This window comes from Anolis carolinensis, unplaced genomic scaffold (assembly GCF_035594765.1).
Source record: "Anolis carolinensis isolate JA03-04 unplaced genomic scaffold, rAnoCar3.1.pri scaffold_15, whole genome shotgun sequence".
Classification (NCBI taxonomy): domain Eukaryota; kingdom Metazoa; phylum Chordata; class Lepidosauria; order Squamata; family Dactyloidae; genus Anolis; species Anolis carolinensis.
Genome location: NW_026943826.1, coordinates 312910 through 333480, shown reverse-complemented (window position 1 = coordinate 333480; position 20571 = coordinate 312910). Strand labels below are relative to the sequence as shown.

Below are 20571 nucleotides of genomic sequence, written 5' to 3'. Positions count from 1 at the left end.
ATGATGTGTATATGTGTGTGTGTATGAATATATATATACAGTAGCGTCTCACTTATCCAACACTCGCTTATCCAACGTTCTGGATTATCCAAGCCATTTTTGTAGTCAATGTTTTCAATACGTCGTGATATTTTGGTGCTAAATTCATAAAGTAATTACAACATAACATTACTGTGTATAGAACTACTTTTTCTGTCAAATTTGTTGTATAACATGATGTTTTGGTGCTTGATTTGTATAATGATTACCTAATTTGATGTATAATAGGCTTTTCCTTAATTCCTCCTTATCTGACATATTCACTTATCCAACATTCTGACAGCCAGTTTATGTTGGATAAGTGAGACTCTACGGTATATATTTAAACAAATAAAACACATTCTAAAATACAGATGGGCGTGTTCAATTTTAAAGGACTGGGTCTGGCTCCTGGTATTAAAAACCCCTAAAATCAGGACAATAAATAAAGGACAACATTCAGAAAACAGGAGAAATCTGAGCATGAAACAATCAGGGCCAGCTAACACCCCCAACAAAGGATGCACCCAGGCAGGAAGCAGCAAGGCCTTGATGATGCAAGGCCATTCAATGCTAACCAACAAAGGATTTTCCCCCAGGCAGGAAGCAGCAAGGCCTTGATGATGCAAGGCCATTCAATGCTAACCAACAAAGGATTTTCCCCCAGGCAGGAAGCAGCAAGGCCTTGATGATGCAAGGCCATTCAATGCTAACCAACAAAGGATTTTCCCCCAGGCAGGAAGCAGCAAGGCCTTGATGATGCAAGACCATTCAATGCTAACCAACAAAGGATTCCCCCAGGCAGGAAGCAGCAAGGCCTTGATGATGCAAGGCCATTCAATGCTAACCAACAAAGGATTCCCCCAGGCAGGAAGCAGCAAGGCCTTGATGATGCAAGGCCATTCAATGCTAACCAACAAAGGATTTTCCCCCAGGCAGGAAGCAGCAAGGCCTTGATGATGCAAGGCCATTCAATGCTAACCAACAAAGGATTCCCTCAGGCAGGAAGCAGCAAGGCCTTGATGATGCAAGGCCATTCAATGCTAATCAAGGCGATCAATTGCTATATTCACACTTGCCTCCAACGGACAAGAGTTCTTTCTCCCCCGCTTTCTAGTTTCCAGCAGACCTCTCAACCTCAGAGGAAGCCTGCCACAGATGTGGGTGAAATCAGGAGAGAATGCTACTCCTGGAATACAGTCATACGGCCTGGAAAACTCACAGCAACCCAAACCCAACCGCGTATGCTTCATCCAGGCTGTTGGGGTCTGAAGCGGACCAAAGGCACGGCAGCGCAGAGGGGTGATTACTCAGATCTCTTTATTGCCGGGTGGAGGCACCCCGAATCCGCAGCCCGGTTGGCAGAGTGTTAAGAGGGAAGGACGGGAAGGAGCGGGCCTCACGCGGCGCACGTCCATCCGCCCTCCCGCCCGCCCGCCCTCCCGCCCGCCCGCCCATCATCTCTTGGCCCGGACGAAGTACAAGGCGTTGGTCTTGGGGTAGTACTTGACGTTCTGCTTCTTGTCCATGAGGCCCCCGAAGATGATGACCTCCCCGCGGCCCTGGACCACGGTGTGGAGGCTGGTCTCGGGGGGGCCCACCACCGCGGAGGAGGAGGAGGCGGAGGGGGCGGCGGAGGGGCCCCCGTTGCCGTTGAAGGCCTTCCACTGGACGCGGCCCCGGCCCTTGGCGCCCCGCACGTCCAGCACGTACATCTGCATGGGCTTGCAGTTCAGGCTCTGGTAGAGCGCCTTGCCCACGTTGAGCGACTGGGGCGGGTGGTGGCCCAGCCGGCGGGCCAGGGGCGCCAGGGCGTGGCCGTCCCCTTGGGCCGAGCCGGGGCGGGGGGCCGGGGCGGGGTCGGGGGGCGACCCGGGCGAGGAGGAGGAGGAGGAGGAGGGGGGCGGCCCCAGCGGCGGCCCCAGGGCCCCCCCTCCGGCCAGGGCCTTCACGGCCTCCAGGCTGCGGCGCAGGCTGCCCGGCGAGACGGGCCCCGAGGGCGCGTGGGTCCCGTTGGCCACTGTCCGGCCCGGCGGCGGGGGTGGCGGCTCCTCCTCGGGCGGCTCCTCCTCCTCCTGCGCCCAGCCCAGCTCGGCCACCGCCAGACGCAGCTCCTTCTGCTCCGGGAGGGACCCCCGCCGAGGCGCTACCGATGCCGCCACCGCCGCCGCCGCTTTGGCCTCGCCTCCCTCCGCCTGCACGGGGCTGTCCAGCGAGGCGGGGGGTCCGCTGCCGTTGGCCAGGGGCGAGGAGGCGTCCTCCCGGGCGGGGGAGAGGCTGCCCTCCCGGGACCCGGCGGGCGTCTGCCGCTGCGCTCTGGGCCTCAGCGTGCCCCACCGGCCGTTCACGCAAGGAGCCTCGTCCGCCGCCGCCGCCGCCACTGCCGCCCGAACCGGAGACTGGGAGCGGAACTCGCGGCCCTCGGGTCCCAGCGGGGGAGGGGTGGCGCTGATGGGCGAGGGGCGCGAGTTGAGGCTGGGGCTGAGCGGGGCCCTCCCGCTGGGGGCCTGGCTGAAGACCACCACGCACTGCCCCACCTGCACGCAAGCAGAGAGAGAGAACAGAAATACGTAAGAATAATAATAATAATACATAAGAATGGAATAATACGTAATTTTGTCAGTGGAAACAATAGACATTGACAAATTCACTATCTGCCAACTGCAAAAGGATCTGTACCCTTTGACCTGCTTTGATTGAAGTCAAAAATCAGAAACTCCTCAAAACAGAAAAGACAACAAAACCAGTACAAGAAAACCGCACTACAAACTAGAGCTGATGATCTGCCAACTGCAAAAGGCCACCCTACTGGGATCTGCTCACATCATCCTAAAATACATCACACAGTCCTAGACACTTGGGAAGTGTTCGACTTGATTTTGTGAAACGAAATCCAGCATATCTATCTTGTTTGCTGTGTCATAATAATAAAATAATAATAATAATAATAATAATAATAATAATAATAATAATACATAAGAATGGAGTAATACGTAATTTTGTCAACGGAAACAATAGACATTGACAAAATTACAATCTGCCAACTGCAAAAGGCCACCCTACTGGGATCTGCACGCATCATCCGAAAATACGTCACACAGTCCTAGACACTTGGGAAGTGTTCGACTTGTGATTCTGTCATACGAAATTCATCATATCTATCTTGTTTGCTGTGTCATACAATAATAATACGTAAGAATAATATTTATTTATTTACTACATTTATATCCCGCCCTTTTGCCCCAAAGTTATATGTACATACAATATATTATATCATTAGCATAGCAAAATATTAGCATCACATATTACTATATTGTACTATACTGTAATATTATTATTACATTTAATACATATAACAAATATTATTATACTGTATTATTATTAGTATTATATTGCATTACATTATAATATATTATATCATTAGCATAGCACAATATTAGCAGTATATATAAAAGGCTTTTGGCGTCACGGCAACGCACAAATCAACAAAACCCCAAACCCCCCAAACTCAAAAATTAGCAACACAATCAATCATCCCTGCCTCAAGTAAGATACAACACAATTACACTAAAAACACGATCATAACAACAATAAATGGCCAAAAACCGCAACACGCAATATACGCATGCGCCACAATCCTCCCAACCCTTCCTTGAGATGAACATTTGTTATTGATCAAATACAGTAGAGTCTCACTAATCCAAGTCTCGCTTATCCAAGCCTCTGGATTATCCAAGCCATTTTTGTAGTCAATGTTTTCAATATATCGTGATATTTTGGTGCTAAATTCGTAAATACAGTAATTACAACATAACATTATTGTGTATTGAATTACTTTTTCTGTCAAATGTGTTGTCTAACATGATGTTTTGGTGCTTCATTTGTAAAATCATAACCTAATTTGATGTTTAATAGGCTTTTCCTTAATCCCTCCTTATTATCCAAGATATTCGCTTATCCAAGCTTCTGCCGCCCCGTTTAGCTTGGATAAGTGAGACTCTACTGTACTTATTTTCCACCATAATTTGCAAATAAATTCGTGAAAAATCAGACAATGTGATTTTCTGGATGTGTTTTCTCGTGTTGTCTCTCATAGTTGAGGTCTACCTATGATGTCAATTACAGGCCTCTCTCGTCTTTGTAAGTGGGAGAACTTGTACAATTGGTATCTGACTAAATACTTTTTTCCCCCCACTGTATTAAATACCACCACTTCCTCATTACTTTTTTCCCCCAAAACCAGCAGACTACGCCACAACAACGTGTGGCCGGGAACAGCTAGTATATATATACTAGCTGTGCCCGGCCACGCGTTGCTGTGGCAAAGTGGTGGTGGTATCGGTTAAAACTTGTTGTGGAATTTGTATTTTTTAAAATTAATTTTATTGTCACTTATCTTTTTTATTTATTATATTTTATTATTTTCTTGTATTATTTTTAGTCATTTTGTTATAGTATTTTATTGTATTAATTATTTTAGTGTTTTTCATATTTTTTATTGTATTATTTGTATTTATTTTTTATCATTATTTTATTAACACTGGGCTGAGTGGGTTGCTAGGAGACCAAGTGGGCGGAGCTTAGCCTTCTAACTGGCAGCAATTGGATAAAAACAATTATTCCTCTCCCTCTAATTAGGACTTTATTTTTCTTTTCTTTTTGTTGTATCAACCTAGAGGCATGGATGAGGGGTTGTGATGTCAATTTTCGAGGTTGTGGGGTGTTTACTTTTGTTGTTTTGTCCGCTGCCGTGATGCCATCACTCTTTTATATATATAGATAGAAGGGGTCCATGGTTTCTCAGACACAAAGAGAGACAAAGGGAGGGACCACCCCAATTCCTCCGCCCTTTGCCCCACTTCCTGCCCCTCCCCTCCCCACTCACCCTGCAGGCCGGGTGGCACCACAGCTCCGGGGCCCCCTGCTCCTCGTTCTCCACCTTGAGGGGCTGCCAGGTCCAGGGCGCGTCCGGCGTCATGTGCAGCAGCCAGGCGTCCTTGAAGAGCTGGGCAGAAGGGACAGGGAGTCAGGCCCCGCTGACAGGTCTTGGGGGGAAAACACCTGATTCATTCCCCACCACCACTAACACCACTGCCCTGAGTGAGGAGAGGAGGAATATGTAAAGCAAAGTGACAACTATCTGACCGAGCTTCCTGGCTGGGAACTGTAAACGACTGCAACATTTGTTACAAACTGAAGCTACAGCCAATTGACTGCATTTACAACCCGAGGAGTCCTATAGAACTGCTCCAAGACTACAGAGACTTTGATTTGTTTTGACTCCAAGCCAGGTTTGAGCCAATTGATTTGTACACTGATATATTTAGTTTTACAGCATATTACAGTAGAGTCTCACTTATCCAACATCAACGGGCCAGCAGAACGTTGGATAAGCGAATATGTTGGATAATAAGGAGAGATTAAGGAAAAGCCTATTAAACATCAAATTAGGTTATGATTTTACAAATTAAGCACCAAAACATCATGTTATACAACAAATTTGACAGAAAAAGTAGTTCAATACACAGTAATGCTATGTAGTAATTACTGTATTTACCAATTTAGCACCAAAATATCACAATATATTGAAAACATTGACTACAAAAATGCGTTGGATAATCCAGAACGTTGGATAAGCGAATGTTGGATAAGTGAGACTCTACTGTATATGCCATTTTTTTGGTTCTAATTTTATATATTTATTTCAGTGTTTCCTAGAAAGGCACCAAAGCAAAATGTTTCACTTAAAAAAATAAATAGCTGAGTTACTGTCAAATGTTAGTGCAACTGCTTTCCTTCCATTTTGATTTCCAATAGGATTATGAAAATATTTGGTCTTTGGGGGGAAACAAGGAAAGTGTATATAGTATCAAAATCGTGGGCAGATGTTCAAGCGCTTCAAATAAAACAATTGCTAATACAAATTTGGGGGGGGGGGGGGCAGGAATTATATGCCATTTTATATTATATTATGTTATATAATTATATTATATGCCATTTTGAAGAGACTGAATGTACACATACTGTGTCGCTAACAAACTTTAGTTGGAGTCTTGTTGATACATGTCTGATATATGTTTTACACTGAAAACTGCTCTGTGTAGCAATTAAATCTGGATGACTGCAGTCTAAAAATCTTTATACTTTGTAAGTTACGACTGTGTGCCACGACAGCTGACAGAATTGGATCATCAGTTGTATTATTATTTGTATAATTGTTAACACTATTACAGTAAAGTCTCACTTATCCAACACTCGCTTATCCAACATTCTGGATTATCCAACACATTTTTGTAGTCAATGTTTTCAATATATCATGATATTTTGGTGCTAAATTCGTAAATACAGTAATTACTACATAGCATTACTGCGTATTGAACTACTTTTTCTGTCAAATTTGTTGTATAACATGATGTTTTGGTGCTTAATTTGTAAAATCATAACCTAATTTAATGTTTAATAGGCTTTTTCTTAATCTCTCCTTATTATCCAACATATTCACTTATCCAACATTCTGCCGGCCTGTTTACGTTGGATAAGTGAGACTCTACTGTATGTATATGATGCTCTAATATACATATTGTGTTCTATGTTTTGAACCTTTACTGTGGTGCATATTTTTCAGATATTGTTTAGAATAGACAGCTGTGTTTAGTTATTATTATCGAACTCGAGGCAGACAGAACTCAACTCAACTGAACTGATGCAATTGTTATGCACAAACACTTGTGTCTGGATACTCCCTAGTTCCAGCCACACATCAAGGACATCATAGCTGCTTGGCAATTAACTCTTTCCACACTATGGTACATTCTGGATGATGCAATCAGTTGCAATACAAGCATGGCACAAATCCAAACACTTGTGTCTGGATACTCCCTAGTTCCAGCCACACATCAAGGACATCATAGCTGCTTGGCAATTAACTCTTTCCACACTATGGTACATTCTGGATGATCATAGAATCATAGAATCATAGAATAGTAGAGTTGGAAGAGACCTCAAGGGCCATCTAGTCCAACCCCCCGCTAAGAAGCAGGAAATCGCATTCAAAGCACCCCCGACAGATGGCCATCCAGCCTCTGCTTAAAAGCCTCCAAAGAAGGAGCCTCCACCACAGTCCGGGGGAGAGAGTTCCACTGCCGAACAGCCCTCACAGTGAGGAAGTTCTTCCTGATGTTCAGGTGGAATCTCCTTTCCTGTAGTTTGAAGCCATTGTTCCGTGTCCTAGTCTGCAGGGCAGCAGAAAATAAGCTTGCTCCCTCCTCCCTATGACTTCCCCTCACATATTTGTACATGGCTATCATGTCTCCTCTCAGCCTTCTCTTCTGCAGGCTAAACATGCCCAGCTCTTTAAGCCTCTCCTCATAGGGCTTGTTCTCCAGACCCTTAATCATTTTAGTTGCCCTCCTCTGGACGCTTTCCAGCTTGTCATGCATGCAATCAGTTGCAATATAAGCATGGCACAAATTGCATTTAAACACTATCAATACACAAATCCCACATTAACAAGACAAGACTCACCGCATTCGGGCCCCCGCAGCCCCCAAGGACCAGGATGGTTTCATCGTCTATGACAATCTGGAGCAGAAGGAGAGAGAAGCCCCAATGAAGCCGCTTCACCAAGAAGGCCTGCCTTCGCCCCCAGCAGCAGGTGCCTTGCTGCCAGTTAGAAGGCACACAGGTGGAGGAGAGCGGGTTCAGGGAGACCCTCCTTGTGGCCCGCGAGTCACCGTCCAAGCCAGCCCTTCCAGCCAGCGGAGGGGCGAGCGGTCATCACCTGGGACTGTCCCCCTCGCGGGTGGGGGCTGGGTCCCGCGATATTTGGCTTGGACCAGGCCCAGAGTTCGAGGTCCAGCACCCAGACGTCGTTGCTCCTGGGGAGAGAAGAGGGGAAAGTGTTTGTGGGGGGAGAACATGGCGGGGGGCGGGGCCTCCGAGAGAGAGTCGAGGCTCACTCACATTTGCCGGGAGCCGAGGGATCCCCCGAAGACGACCATCTTGTCTCGGACGACACAGGCGGAGTGGCCGGCCATGGGAGGGGGGCCGTGGGTGGTCACCACACAGTTCCACCTGCGGGAGAGGAGTTACATCTATATATATAAAAGGGTAATGGGACGTTTTATTATGGAGTAAACAACAAAACCACTGAACCCAATCACACCAAATTGGGCCACAAAAGTCATCCAGTCTATGTCTTTCAAACAAAAAAACCTAGAAAAATAAAGTCCAAATTAGAGGACAAGGAAGAGCCGTTTTCCCCCTGGCTGCCAGTCGGAAAGGTAGGCCCCACCCCCTACATACCGTAGACATACAAAACATTTACAATGTAAATGTAAATTGTAAATAAGAATATAAATATAGTATCTAAAATTACTGTGGTATAATAATACAGAACAATATAATCTTTAAAATCAGGACAGTACATAAAGAGCAACACTCTGAAAGCAGGGAAATTGGGAATTCCAGAAAGGAAACAACCAGGGCCAGCTAACATTTCCCAACAAAGGATTCCCTCAGGGAGGAAGCAGCCAGGCTTTGAAGCTGAAAGACCATTAAATGCTAATCAAGGTGACTAATTACAGCATTCCTACTTGCCGCAATGAGACTATTCATTGCTATTCAAACTGGCCAACCAAGAATTCCACAAGGTAGAAAGCGGCCAGGCTTGCAAGCAGCAAGGCTATTCAGTGCTGTTCATCCTGGCCAACCAAGATTTCCCTGAAAATAAGACATCCTCAAAAAATAAGACCTAGTAGAAGTTTTGCTGAATTGCTAAATATAAGGCCTCCCCCGAAAGTAAGACCTAGTAAAGCTTTTGTTTGGAAGCATGCAGGATTGGTAAATGTACATACCATAGATGGAAATAAAGGTAGTAACAAGAAATAATAATATAATAACTTTACTCTTGTATCCCACTTCCATCTCCCAGAAGGGACTCAGGGCAGCTTACACAGGGACAAGCCCAACAACAACATCAATTTACATACAAACAGAAATTTAAAACAGTAATTTTAAAACAGTATAGCAATAAAATATAATATAGAAATTCTTGAAAGGATTCACAGTTTGGTTCTGCTGGTCTGTGATGACAACTACTGTACAGTAGATAATACATTTTCATTTTTAAACAATTCAACCATAAATTTGAATTCTTTGTGGAAAAATAAGACATCCCCTGAAAATAAGACCTAGTGCATCTTTGGGAGCAAAAATTAATATAAGACACTGTCTTATTTTCGTGGCTTCAAAGCCCCCCCCCCCAGGCTTTGAAGCCACGAGGCTACTCCGTCCCATTCAACCTGCCCAAGGAAGGATGCTGCTATATAGAAAGCGGCCAGGCTTTGAAGCAGCGAGGCTCTTCAGTGTAATAAACACTTGCAGCATCTGGATAAGAGTCCGATGATGGAAGTCAAGATGCAAACGCTGGCTCTTACCAGTTCTTGGAGGGCGAGTAGGTGTGGATCTCGTCGAAGAAGCGCTCCGGCTGGTGCAGCGGGTAGGGGCTCGGCCGCGTCCAGCCCCCAAAGAGCACCAGCAGGTCCTTGTAGACCACCAGCGTGGCCCCCGCCTTCGGGGAGGGGTAGGAGCCTGGTTTGGGAGAGTCACAGAGTTGGAAGGAATCCCTTGGAGAGAGAAAAACCCTCTCAAACCAGGCCTTGGGAACCTGCCAATTACCAATGTCCGGTCAGCCTCACATCGATACCAGGCAAAATTCTGGAAAAGATCATTAAGGAAGTGGTCTGCGAACACTTAGAAACAAATGCGGTCATTGCTAATAGTCAACACGGATTTACCAAAAACAAGTCATGCCAGACTCATCTGATCTCTTTTTTCGATAGAGTTACGAGTTGGGTCGATACAGGGAATGCTGTGGATGTAGCGTACCTGGATTTCAGGAAGGCCTTCGACAAAGTCCCCCACGACCTTCTGGCAAACAAACTAGTCAAATGTGGGCTAGACAAAACTACGCTTAGGTGGATCTGCAATTGGCTAAGCGAACGAACCCAAAGGGTGATTCTCACCAATGCGTCGTCTTCATCATGGAAAGAAGTGACAAGTGGAGTGCCACAAGCAGGGCTCCGTCCTGGGCCCGGTTCTGTTCAGGATCTTTATGAACGACTTAGACGAAGGGTTAGAAGGCACGATCATCAAGTTTGCAGATGACACCAAACTGGGAGGGAGAGCTAACACTCCAGAAGACAGGAGCAGAATTCAAAACGATCTTGACAGACTAGAGAGATGATTGGCCAAAACTCACAAAATGAAGTTCAACAGGGACAAATGCAAGAGACTTCACTTCGGCAGAAAAAATGGAAATCAAAGATACAGAATGGGGGACGATGCCTGGCTTGACAGCAGTGTGTGCGAAAAAGACCTTGGAGTCCTCGTGGGGAAGAAGTTAAACATGAGCCAACAATGTGATGCGGCTGCTAAAAAAGCCAATGGGATTCTGGCCTCATCAATAGGGGAATAGCGTCTAGATCCAGGGAAGTCCTGCTCCCCCTTATTCTATTCTGCCTTGGTCAGACCACACCTGGAATCACACTGTATCCAATTTTGGGCACCGCAGTTGAAGGGAGATGTTGACAAGCTGGAAAGCGTCCAGAGGAGGGAGACTAAAATGATGAAGGGTCTGGAGAACAAGCCCTATGAGGAGCGGCTTAAAGAGCTGGGCATGTTTAGCCTGCAGAAGAGAAGGCTGAGAGGAGACATGAGAGCCATGTACAAATACGTGAAGGGAAGTCCTAGGGAGGAGGGAGGGAGCTTCCTTTCTGCTGCCCTGCAGACTAGGACACAAGGGAACAAGGGCTTCAAACTACAGGAAAGGAAGGAGATTCCGTCTGGACATCAGGAAGAACTTCCTCACTGTGAGAAGGGCTGTTCACCAGTGGAACTCTCTTCCCCGGACTGTGGTGGAGGCTCCTTCTTTGGAGGCTTTGAAGCAGAGGCTGGATGGCCATCTGTCGGGGGTGCTTTGAATGCGATTTCTTGCTTCTTAGCAGGGGGTTGGACTGGATGGCCCATGTGGTCTCTTCCAACTCTACTATTCTATGATTCTATGCCGCTTCCAGGCCACGCTTAGGGCTCCTTCTTGCAGCCGTCAACAGGGCAAGAACAGGACAGGGAAATATTATTATTATTATTATTATTATTATTATTATTATTATTTATTTCCATCTTGGCCGTGGCTCCCCGACTCTGGAACTCCCTCCCCAGGGAGATTAGGTTGGCGCCTTCCCTGCCATCCTTTAAGAAACAATTGAAAACCTGGATGTTTGGTCTGGCCTTTGGAGAGACAGCCATTGGATGACCAGCCTCATTCTAATTCTAATTCTATTCTGAATGTTATTAGGTTCCTTTCACTGGGATATTTTAATCTAATGATTTTATCTTATATCTATATATATAAAAGAGTGATGGCATCACGGCAGCGGACAAAACAACAAAAGTAAACACCCCACAACCTCAAAAATTGACAACACAACCCCTCATCCATGCCTCTAGGTTGATACAACAAAAAGAAAAGAAAAATAAAGTCCTAATTAGAGGGAGAGGAATAATTGTTTTTATCCATTTGCTGCCAGTTAGAAGGCTAAGCTCCGCCCACTTAGTCTCCTAGCAACCCACTCAGGCCAGGGGATCCTTTACCTTAACTTCCACCAATTCCTCAATACTTTATTTCCCATACCACCATACTATGCCACAGCAACGCGTGGCCAGGCACAGCTAGTCTATCTATATAAAAGAGTGATGGCATCAGGGCAGCGGACAAAACAACAAAACTACAGGCCCCCCAACCTCGAAATTTGACAACACAACCCATCATCCACAGCTCTAGGTTGATACAACAAAAAGAAAAGAAAAATAAAGTCCTAATTAGAGGGAGAGGAAGAATTGTTTTTATCCAGTTGCTGCCAGTTAGAAGGCTAAGCTCCTCCAACTTGGTCTCCTAGCAACCCAATAAAAATAATAATAAACACTAAAAAATAATTAAAAACACTGAAAAACTTAATACAATAAAATACTATAACAGAAAATAACTAAAAATAATACAAGAAAATAATAAAATATAATAAAAAGATAACTTACAATAAAATTTATAAAAAAAATACAAATAACGTCAAATAAAAATTACACAATTTTTAACCAATACCACCACCACTTTGCCACAGCAACGCGTGGCCGGGCACAGCTAGTCTATATATATAAAAGAGTGATGGCATCAGGGCAGCGGACAAAACAACAAAACTACAGGCCCCCCAACCTCGAAATATGACAACACAACCCATCATCCATGCCTCTAGGTTGATACAACAAAAAGAAAAGAAAAATAAAGTCCTAATTAGAGGGAGAGGAATAATTGTTTTTATCCAGTTGCTGCCAGTTAGAAGGCTAAGCTCCTCCAACTTGGTCTCCTAGCAACCCAATAAAAATAATAATAAACACTAAAAAATAATTAAAAACACTAAAAAACTTAATACAATAAAATACTATAACAGAAACATTGAACCTGGGACTCTTTGAAATACCTTGCTTTATTCCCCACTCAAACTGCTTGGAAGTTTGTGTGTGTTTCGGTTATTGGATTTAAAACTTTGAACTCTAATACTGGACATCTAACTTCACATTACTGGACTATATTTGACCTTTCCTAAAAGGTCTATTGCTGGACTAAATACTCTGCTTATTTTTGTTTGACTCCTTTATTTCTTTAATAAAGATATTAGATTGTTTATTGGCCTCCGTGTCTGGTTCCCAGTGCTCTCGCAGCTTAGAGGCGTCACAAGTACATAAATATATGCACAATGACATAAGTATAAACACAACGGGGGACTCAGGTCCTCGGAAACAGGGGGAGGCGAAGGGGGACAGGGCTCACCGGAGGCCAGGGGCCGGATCCACTCCTTGCTGTTCAGGTCCAGCCTCCAGAGATCGTTGAAGGCGGCGTTGCAGCTGCTCTGGGTGCAGCCCCCAAAGACGTACATCGACTGGTTGGCGTCGTAGTAACATGCACCTGGGAGAGAGGGAGGGAGGGAGAGAAGATGAGCAAGCCCTCCACTGTGTTCTCAAAGGACTTCATGGCTGGAATCACTGGGTTGCTCTGAGTGTTAAGGACTGTATGGCCATTTTTTTGTGTCAGGAACGACCTGAGGAACTGCAAGTCACTTCTGGTGTGAGAGAATTGGCTGTCTGCAAGGACGTTGCCCAGGGGGACGCCTCCCGGATGTTTTGATGTTTTTACTATCCTTGTAGGAGGCTTCCCTTATATCCGAGCTGGAGCTGGTAGAGGGAGCTCATCCGCCCTCTCCCCAGGTTGGATTCAAACCAGCAACCTTGAGGTCAGCAACCCTTCAAATCATCAGTCCTGCTGATAGAAGGATTTAACCTACTGAGCCATCCGGGGGCTCCTTTCTGTTGAAATTGTCCATCCCAGGTGACAGTTGAATTGACGAAAAACAACAGGAAAAACTCAGGACCTCAAGATTGAACTTCCAAAGACTCCGGCAGGAACCAGTGCAGGTGGTCCCGGTGGTGATGGGCACACTGGGTGCTGTGCCAAAAGATCTCAGCCGGCATTTGGAAACAATAGACATTGACAAAATCATGATCTGCCAACTGCAAAAGGCCACCCGACTGGGATCTGCGCGCATCATCTGAAAATACATCACAAAGTCCTAGACACTTGGGAAGTGTTCGACTTGTGGTTTTGTGATACGAAATCCAGCATATCTGGATCATACAATCATTGAAATAAATATGCCTAATGGGAAGTGTTTGACTTGTGATTTTGTGATACGAAATCCAGCATGTCTATCTTGTTTGCTGTGTCATAATAAAATAATAATAATAATAATAATAATAATAATAATAATAATACATCACACAGTCCTGGACACTTGGGAAGTGTTCGACTTGTGGTTTTGTGATACGAAATCCAGCATATCTATCTTGCTTGCTGTGTCGTAATAAAATAATAATAATAATATAGTATATTATTATTAATATATATTAAAAACACACACATATATAAATATATATATTAATATAATAATAGATTATATGATGATGAGAAGCAAATGGAAAAGTTGACACGATATGAGGATTCAAAGATCGAACTGCAAAGACTCTGGCACAAGCTAGTAAAGGTGGTCCCAGTGGTGATCGGCACACTGGGTGCAGTGCCTGAAGAGCTTGGCCAGCACTTGAAAACCACATGTTCCATCCCATGGGGTCTGCATGCCCATGTATCTCCCATATTACCCCCTCCACCCCATCTGAGGCTGCTGGGCACCTAACAGAGGCCCCTGGCATCTTCCCTCCCTTTGGGTACTCACTGTGGGAGAAGCGCTGGGTGATGGGGGGTCCCAGGGTAGGGATAGGTGCGACTCTCCCACTGGATGTTCCCTTCCTGGACCGCCTTGATGAAGCCGTGGTAGCACTGGTGGGCCACGCCTATGCGGGGGGGGGGGGGGGGGGGATGATATATAAAAGAGGCATCAGACAATAACAATATATAATAATACTAGTTAAGGTAAAGGTGTGGAGATAATATAAGATTATAAATGGGTTATATAGCTGTGTGGAACGGCCTTGAGTCTACATTGCCATCTAATCCAGTTAAAATCTGATAATCTGTATTTTATAGGCAGTGTGGAAGAGGCCTAAGTGAGGCCTAACTCTGCCTGTCCCCTGGGCTGAGTGGGTTGCTAGGAGACCAAGTGGGCGGAGCTTAGCTTTCTAACTGGCAGCAATTGAATAAAAACAATTATTCCTCTCCCTCTAATTAGGACTTTATTTTTATTTTGTTGTTTTGTCCGCTGCCCTGATGCCATCACTCTTTTATATATATAGATAATAACTGTATATTCACTTCACTTCACTTCTTAGTCGCTCTCTACCAGAGTGCTCCGAGCGACTTACAATTTAAAGTATCATTCCACAATATAAAAACATTCAACATAAAAACATAAAAAATATTATAATCTATATATATAAAAGAGTGATGGCATCAGGGCAGCGGACAAAACAACAAAACTACAGGCCCCCCAACCTCGAAATTTGACAACACAACCCATCATCCACGTCTCTAGGTTGATACAACAAAAAGAAAAGAAAAATAAAGTCCTAATTAGAGGGAGAGGAACAATAGTTTTTATCCAATTGCTGCCAGTTAGAAGGCTAAGCTCCGCCCACTTGGTCTCCTAGCAACCTCATTAGCCCAGGGGACAGGCACAGTTAGGCCTCACTTAGGCCTCTTCCACAGATTATCAGATTTGCACTGGATTATATGTCAGTGTAGACTCAAGGCCCTTCCACACAGCTATAGAACCCATTTAGAATCTTATATTATCTGCTTTGAACTGGGTTATCTTGACTCCACACTGCCATATAATCCACTTCAGTGTGCATACTAAACATAAAGACTACCACACAACATACATTCAATACCACCACTACCTCAACAATTTCTCACCAACACCACCAGACAACGACACAGCAACGCACGGCTGGGCACAGCTAGTATAATATATTATACATTACATGTAATATTACTAATACTATTGCAGTATAGAGGCATAGTACTATATAATAATATATAATTCCAATACTGTGCTATGCTAATAACATATTAAATATACATATAATATTAATAATATAATGTAATACAATATAGGTAAAGGTTTCCCCTGACGTTAAGTCCAGTCGTGTCCAATGACTCTGGGGCCTGGTGCTCATCTCTATTTCTAAGCCGAAGAGCCGGCATTGTCCATAGACACCTCCAAGGTGATGTGGCCATTGGCATGACAGCATGGAGCGCCATTACCTTCCTGCCGGAGCAGTACCTATTACTCTACTCACATGCTGGGGGTTGGTGCTCATCTCCATTTCTAGGCCGAAGAGCCGGCGTTCTCCGTAGACACCTCCAAGGTCATGTGGCCATTGGCATGACTGCATGGAGCGCCATTACCTTCCCACTGGAGCAGTACCTATTACTCTACTCACATGCTGGGGGTTGGTGCTCATCTCCATTTCTAGGCCGAAGAGCCGGCATTGTCCATAGACACCTCCAAGGTGATGTGGCCATTGGCATGACTGCATGGAGCGCCATTACCTTCCTGCTGGAGCAGTACCTATTACTCTACTCACATGCTGGGGGTTGGTGCTCATCTCCATTTCTAGGCCGAAGAGCCGGCGTTGTCCGTAGACACCTCCAAGGTCATGTGGCCATTGGCATGACTGCATGGAGCGCCATTACCTTCCCACTGGAGCAGTACCTATTACTCTACTCACATGCTGGGGGTTGGTGCTCATCTCCATTTCTAGGCCAAAGAGCCGGCGTTGTCCGTAGACACCTCCAAGGTCATGTGGCCATTGGCATGACTGCATGGAGCGCCGTTACCTTTCCGCCAGAGCAGTACCTATTACTCTACTCACATGCTGGGAGTTGGTGCTCATCTCCATTTCTAGGCCGAAGAGCCGGCGTTGTCCGTAGACACCTCCAAGGTCATGTGGCCATTGGCATGACTGCATGGAGCGCCATTACCTTCCCGCCAGAGCAGTACCTATTACTCTACTCACATGCTGGGGGTTGGTGCTCATCTTCATTTCTAGGCCGAAGAGCCGGCGTTGTCCGTAGACACCTCCAAGGTCATGTGGCCACTGGTATGACTGCATGGAGCACCGTTACCTTCCCCTATTGATCTACTCACATTGGCATGTTTTTGAACTGCTAGGTTGGCAGGAGCTGGAGCTAACAGCAGGCGCTCACTCCTCTCCTGGGATTTGAACATGGGACCTTTCGGTCTGCAAGTTTAGCAGCTCAGCGCTTTAACACACTTCGCTACCGGGGCTCCTAATAAATACCGGGACCTAATAAATACCGGGTAATACCGCACAGGGTATATTTATTAAATATTTAATGTTTGTCTCACCAAAGGCCAACCGAAACATCCAAGTCTTTAGTTGTTGGTAGTGAGGGAGCTAACCTGATCTCCCTGGGGAGGGAGTTGCAGAGTCGGGGAGCAACTGATCCCTGGAGGTTGCAAAGCATACCTGCCCCCCCCCCTGGCCCCCTCCCCAGTCTGGCCTCAGACCCAATGCCACCGTCCGCCACGCGGTGAGTACCTTTGATGAGTCGGTACCACTGCTTGCAGACCAGGGCGGCCGTCTTGTGCTCCTGGTACGGGGACAGGAAGGAGAGGATGTACTCCAGCACCTCTTCGGGGAGCTCCTCCATGGAGCGCGGGGGCGGCGGGGGGCGGCCCGCTACCACCCCGGGACCCCTCTCTGTGGGAGCCCCCCGCTCCTCCTCCTCCTCCTCCTCTTCCGGGGCCAGGCTCCTTCCTCCGCCATGTGCTGCCGCCACCGACGCTGCCTCCTGGGGATCCACCGCCATGAAGCTCTCCTCCTCGCTGTCGGAGGCCGGGCTGGCCATGGCATCCCAACGCGCCCCTTGAAGAACGGCAGGAAAAGGCCATTGACTCACGTCTCTCTTTGGGAGGCCCCACCGGACCCCTCCCAACAGAGGACCAGCCAGCATCTGCTTACAACCCCCCAGAGAAGGAGACAAACAGACAGAGTCAGAAATCGGTTTGCTGTGAGTTTTCCAAGCTGCCTGGCCATGTTCCAGAGCAGGGGTCCCCAAACTAAGGCCCGGGGGCCGGATGCGGCCCTCCAAGGTCATTTACCTGACCCCCGCCCTCATTTATAATATAATATTTTTATATCAGTTTTAATAATATAATATATTGTATATACATATGATATTGATAATAATATTATCATTTTATACAATATAATATAATAATATTAATTATATGTTATATATTACATATAATATTACACTATAGTGGTATAGTTCAATATAGTAATATATTATGCTAATAGTGTGCTATGCTAATAATATAATATATTGTATGTACATACAGCTGCTCTGAGTCCGCTTTGGGGTGAGAAGGGTGGGATATAAATGTAGTAAATAAATGTAGTAAATGAATAAATAAATAATTTTAGACTTAGGCTCCCCCAGAGTCTGAAATGACTTAAAGGCACACAACAACAACAATCCTAATTAACTTGACTATCTCATTGGCCAGAAGCAGGTCCACACTTCCTATTGAAATCCTGATATGTTTATGTTGATTAAAATTGTTTTGATTTTTAAATATTGTATTGTTCTTTCATTGTTATTGTTGTTGTTTTGCAATACAAATAAGATATGTGCAGTGTGCATAGGAATTTGTTCATTTTTTTTTTCAAATGACAATTCGGCCCCTCAACAGTCTGAAGGATTGTGGACCGGCCCTCTGCTTTAAAAGTTTGGGGACCCCTGTTCCAGAGGCATCCCCTCCTGACTTTTTGCCCAAAGCTAGGGCAGGGATCCTCAAAGGTTTTGAGGTCTGTTGTAAACAGGCAAGTGGGGTTTGTATATCTGAGGACTCATGCTTATTTATTTATTTATTTATTTACAGTAGAGTCTCACTTATCCAACATAAACGGGCCGGCAGAACGCTGGATAAGCGAATATGTTGGATAATAAGGAGGCATTAAGGAAAAGCCTATTAAACATCAAATTAGGTTAGGATTTTACAAATTAAGCACCAAAACATCATGTTATACAACAAATTTGACAGAAAAGATAGTTCAATACACAGTAATGCTATGTCGTAATTACTGTATTTACGAATTTAGCACCAAAATATCACGATGTATTGAAAGCATTGACTACAAAAATGGCTTGGATAATCCAGAACGTTGGATAAGAGAGTGTTGGATAAGTGAGACTCTACTGTACCTTGATTAGCATTGAATGGCCTTGCAGTTTCAAGATCTCGCTGCTTCCTGCCTGGGGAGAAATCCTTTGTTGGGAGGTGTTAGCTAGCCCTGATTGTTCCCTGTCTGGAATTCCCGTTTTCTGAATGTTGTTCTTTTATTTACTGTCCTGATTTTATAGTTTTTTTTAAATAGAGTCTCACTTATCCAAGTGAGATATATCACGATATGTTGAAAACACTGACTACAAAAATGGCTTGGATAATCTAGAGGCTTGGATAAGTAGAGTGTTGGGGAGACCCCTTCTGCCTTCACGCGGGAAAAGCACAACCAGAGCCTTCCTGACAGAGGGCCATTCAACCCCTGCTTAATAACAACAGGTAGACGATATTAATAACACCCTGGGCCTGTTTTATATGCCTCTCTACCTCTAGGCCTGCTGTACGGAGAGCGAGGCAGGGCTGGGCCTCCAGACTCCAACTCCCAGAATGCTTCCTCGTGGGCCCAGGCGGCGGGGGCTGCTGGGAGTTGTAGTCCGGAGGCCTGGGCGCCCCTCAGCCGGGGCGGGGGCCCTCCAATTCTGCCACATCACGGGGGGGCGGGGCCAGAGGGAGGCTGAGAGCGCCTGCCTCACTCACTCACCTGCCTCACTCACCTGCCGCCTGCGCCTTCCCCTCCGCCTCCTCCTCCTCAACAGAGCCGCTCTCGGTGCAGCCGGGCCGGGCGCCCACAGCAGCGCCAGCCGCCTTCGCGCGGAGCCCCCGCCTGAGCCCTCCCGGCCACCGTCGCCGCCGCCATCGCTAAACTCCGGGGCGGGGATCAGGCCAACGCGCAGGCGCCTCTGGACTGCCAGCAGTCACGTGGGTCTCCGCGGGCGCCATCTTGGTTGTCCGACGGGCCGGCGCCATCTTGGGAGGGATTGTGACGCCATCTTGGCCCCTCCCTCGATAAATGTCTGAGTTTTTCCACCGTGAACTGCGCATGCGCACACCGTTGAAGCCATTTCCCCGCTTAGAGTGAACGCGTAAACTTGCACCTTCCACACATAGAGGCATTCTCAGAGGCACCTACGGTAGGAATACGGCGCATGCGCCATACAACTGAGGTCATCCCTGTTTTCAGAGCGAAGGGCGACAATGCGCACATGCAAACTGGCCCCATTTTTTGCATTGTTAAAGGAGGCGCCAAGGAATACTGCGCATGCGCTGCACGGCTGAAGTCCTCCCTCTCACAGCGAGGGGCGCCATTGCGCACGCGCGAAGTGGTACAGTAGAGTCTCGCTTATCCAACGTTCCGGATTATCCAACGCATTTTTGTAGTCAATGTTTTCAATACATCGTGATATTTTGGTGCTAAATTCGTAAATACAGTACTTACAACATAACATTACTGAGTATTTTCTGTCAAATTTGTTGTTAAACATGATGTTTTGGCGCTTAATTTGTAAAATCATAACGTAATATGTGTCCTTAATCTCTCCTTATTATCCAACATATTCGCTTATCCAACGTTCAGCCGGCCAGTCAACGTTGGATAAGCGAGACTCTAGTGTACTTTCTCTACATTGAGGCAGCGAAGGAGGCACCTAGGAATACTACGCATGCGCGAAGTGGTACTTTCTCTATTTTATTTTATTATTTATAAATAAATAAATAAATACTTTCTCTACATTGAGGCAGCGAAGGAGGCACCTAGGAATACTACGCATGCGCGAAGTGGTACTTTCTCTATTTTATTTTATTATTTATAAATAAATAAATAAATAAATACTTTCTC

The 20571-nt window shown here is 45.7% G+C and overlaps 1 protein-coding gene across 1 annotated transcript; it reads right to left on the bottom strand.

The window, feature by feature from the left end:
- Nucleotides 1-1451: 1451 nt before the first annotated feature.
- Nucleotides 1452-19646, bottom strand: fbxo42 (F-box protein 42). Its single transcript, XM_062965641.1, is given in 11 exon segments — nt 1452-2555; nt 4904-5023; nt 7543-7599; nt 7799-7895; nt 7981-8091; nt 9456-9609; nt 12902-13036; nt 14358-14382; nt 14384-14475; nt 17149-17475; nt 19438-19646. Coding segments are annotated over 10 exon segments (2181 nt in total). The 5' UTR covers nt 17459-17475; nt 19438-19646; the 3' UTR covers nt 1452-1475.
- Between the last annotated feature and the right edge of the window lie 925 nt (nt 19647-20571).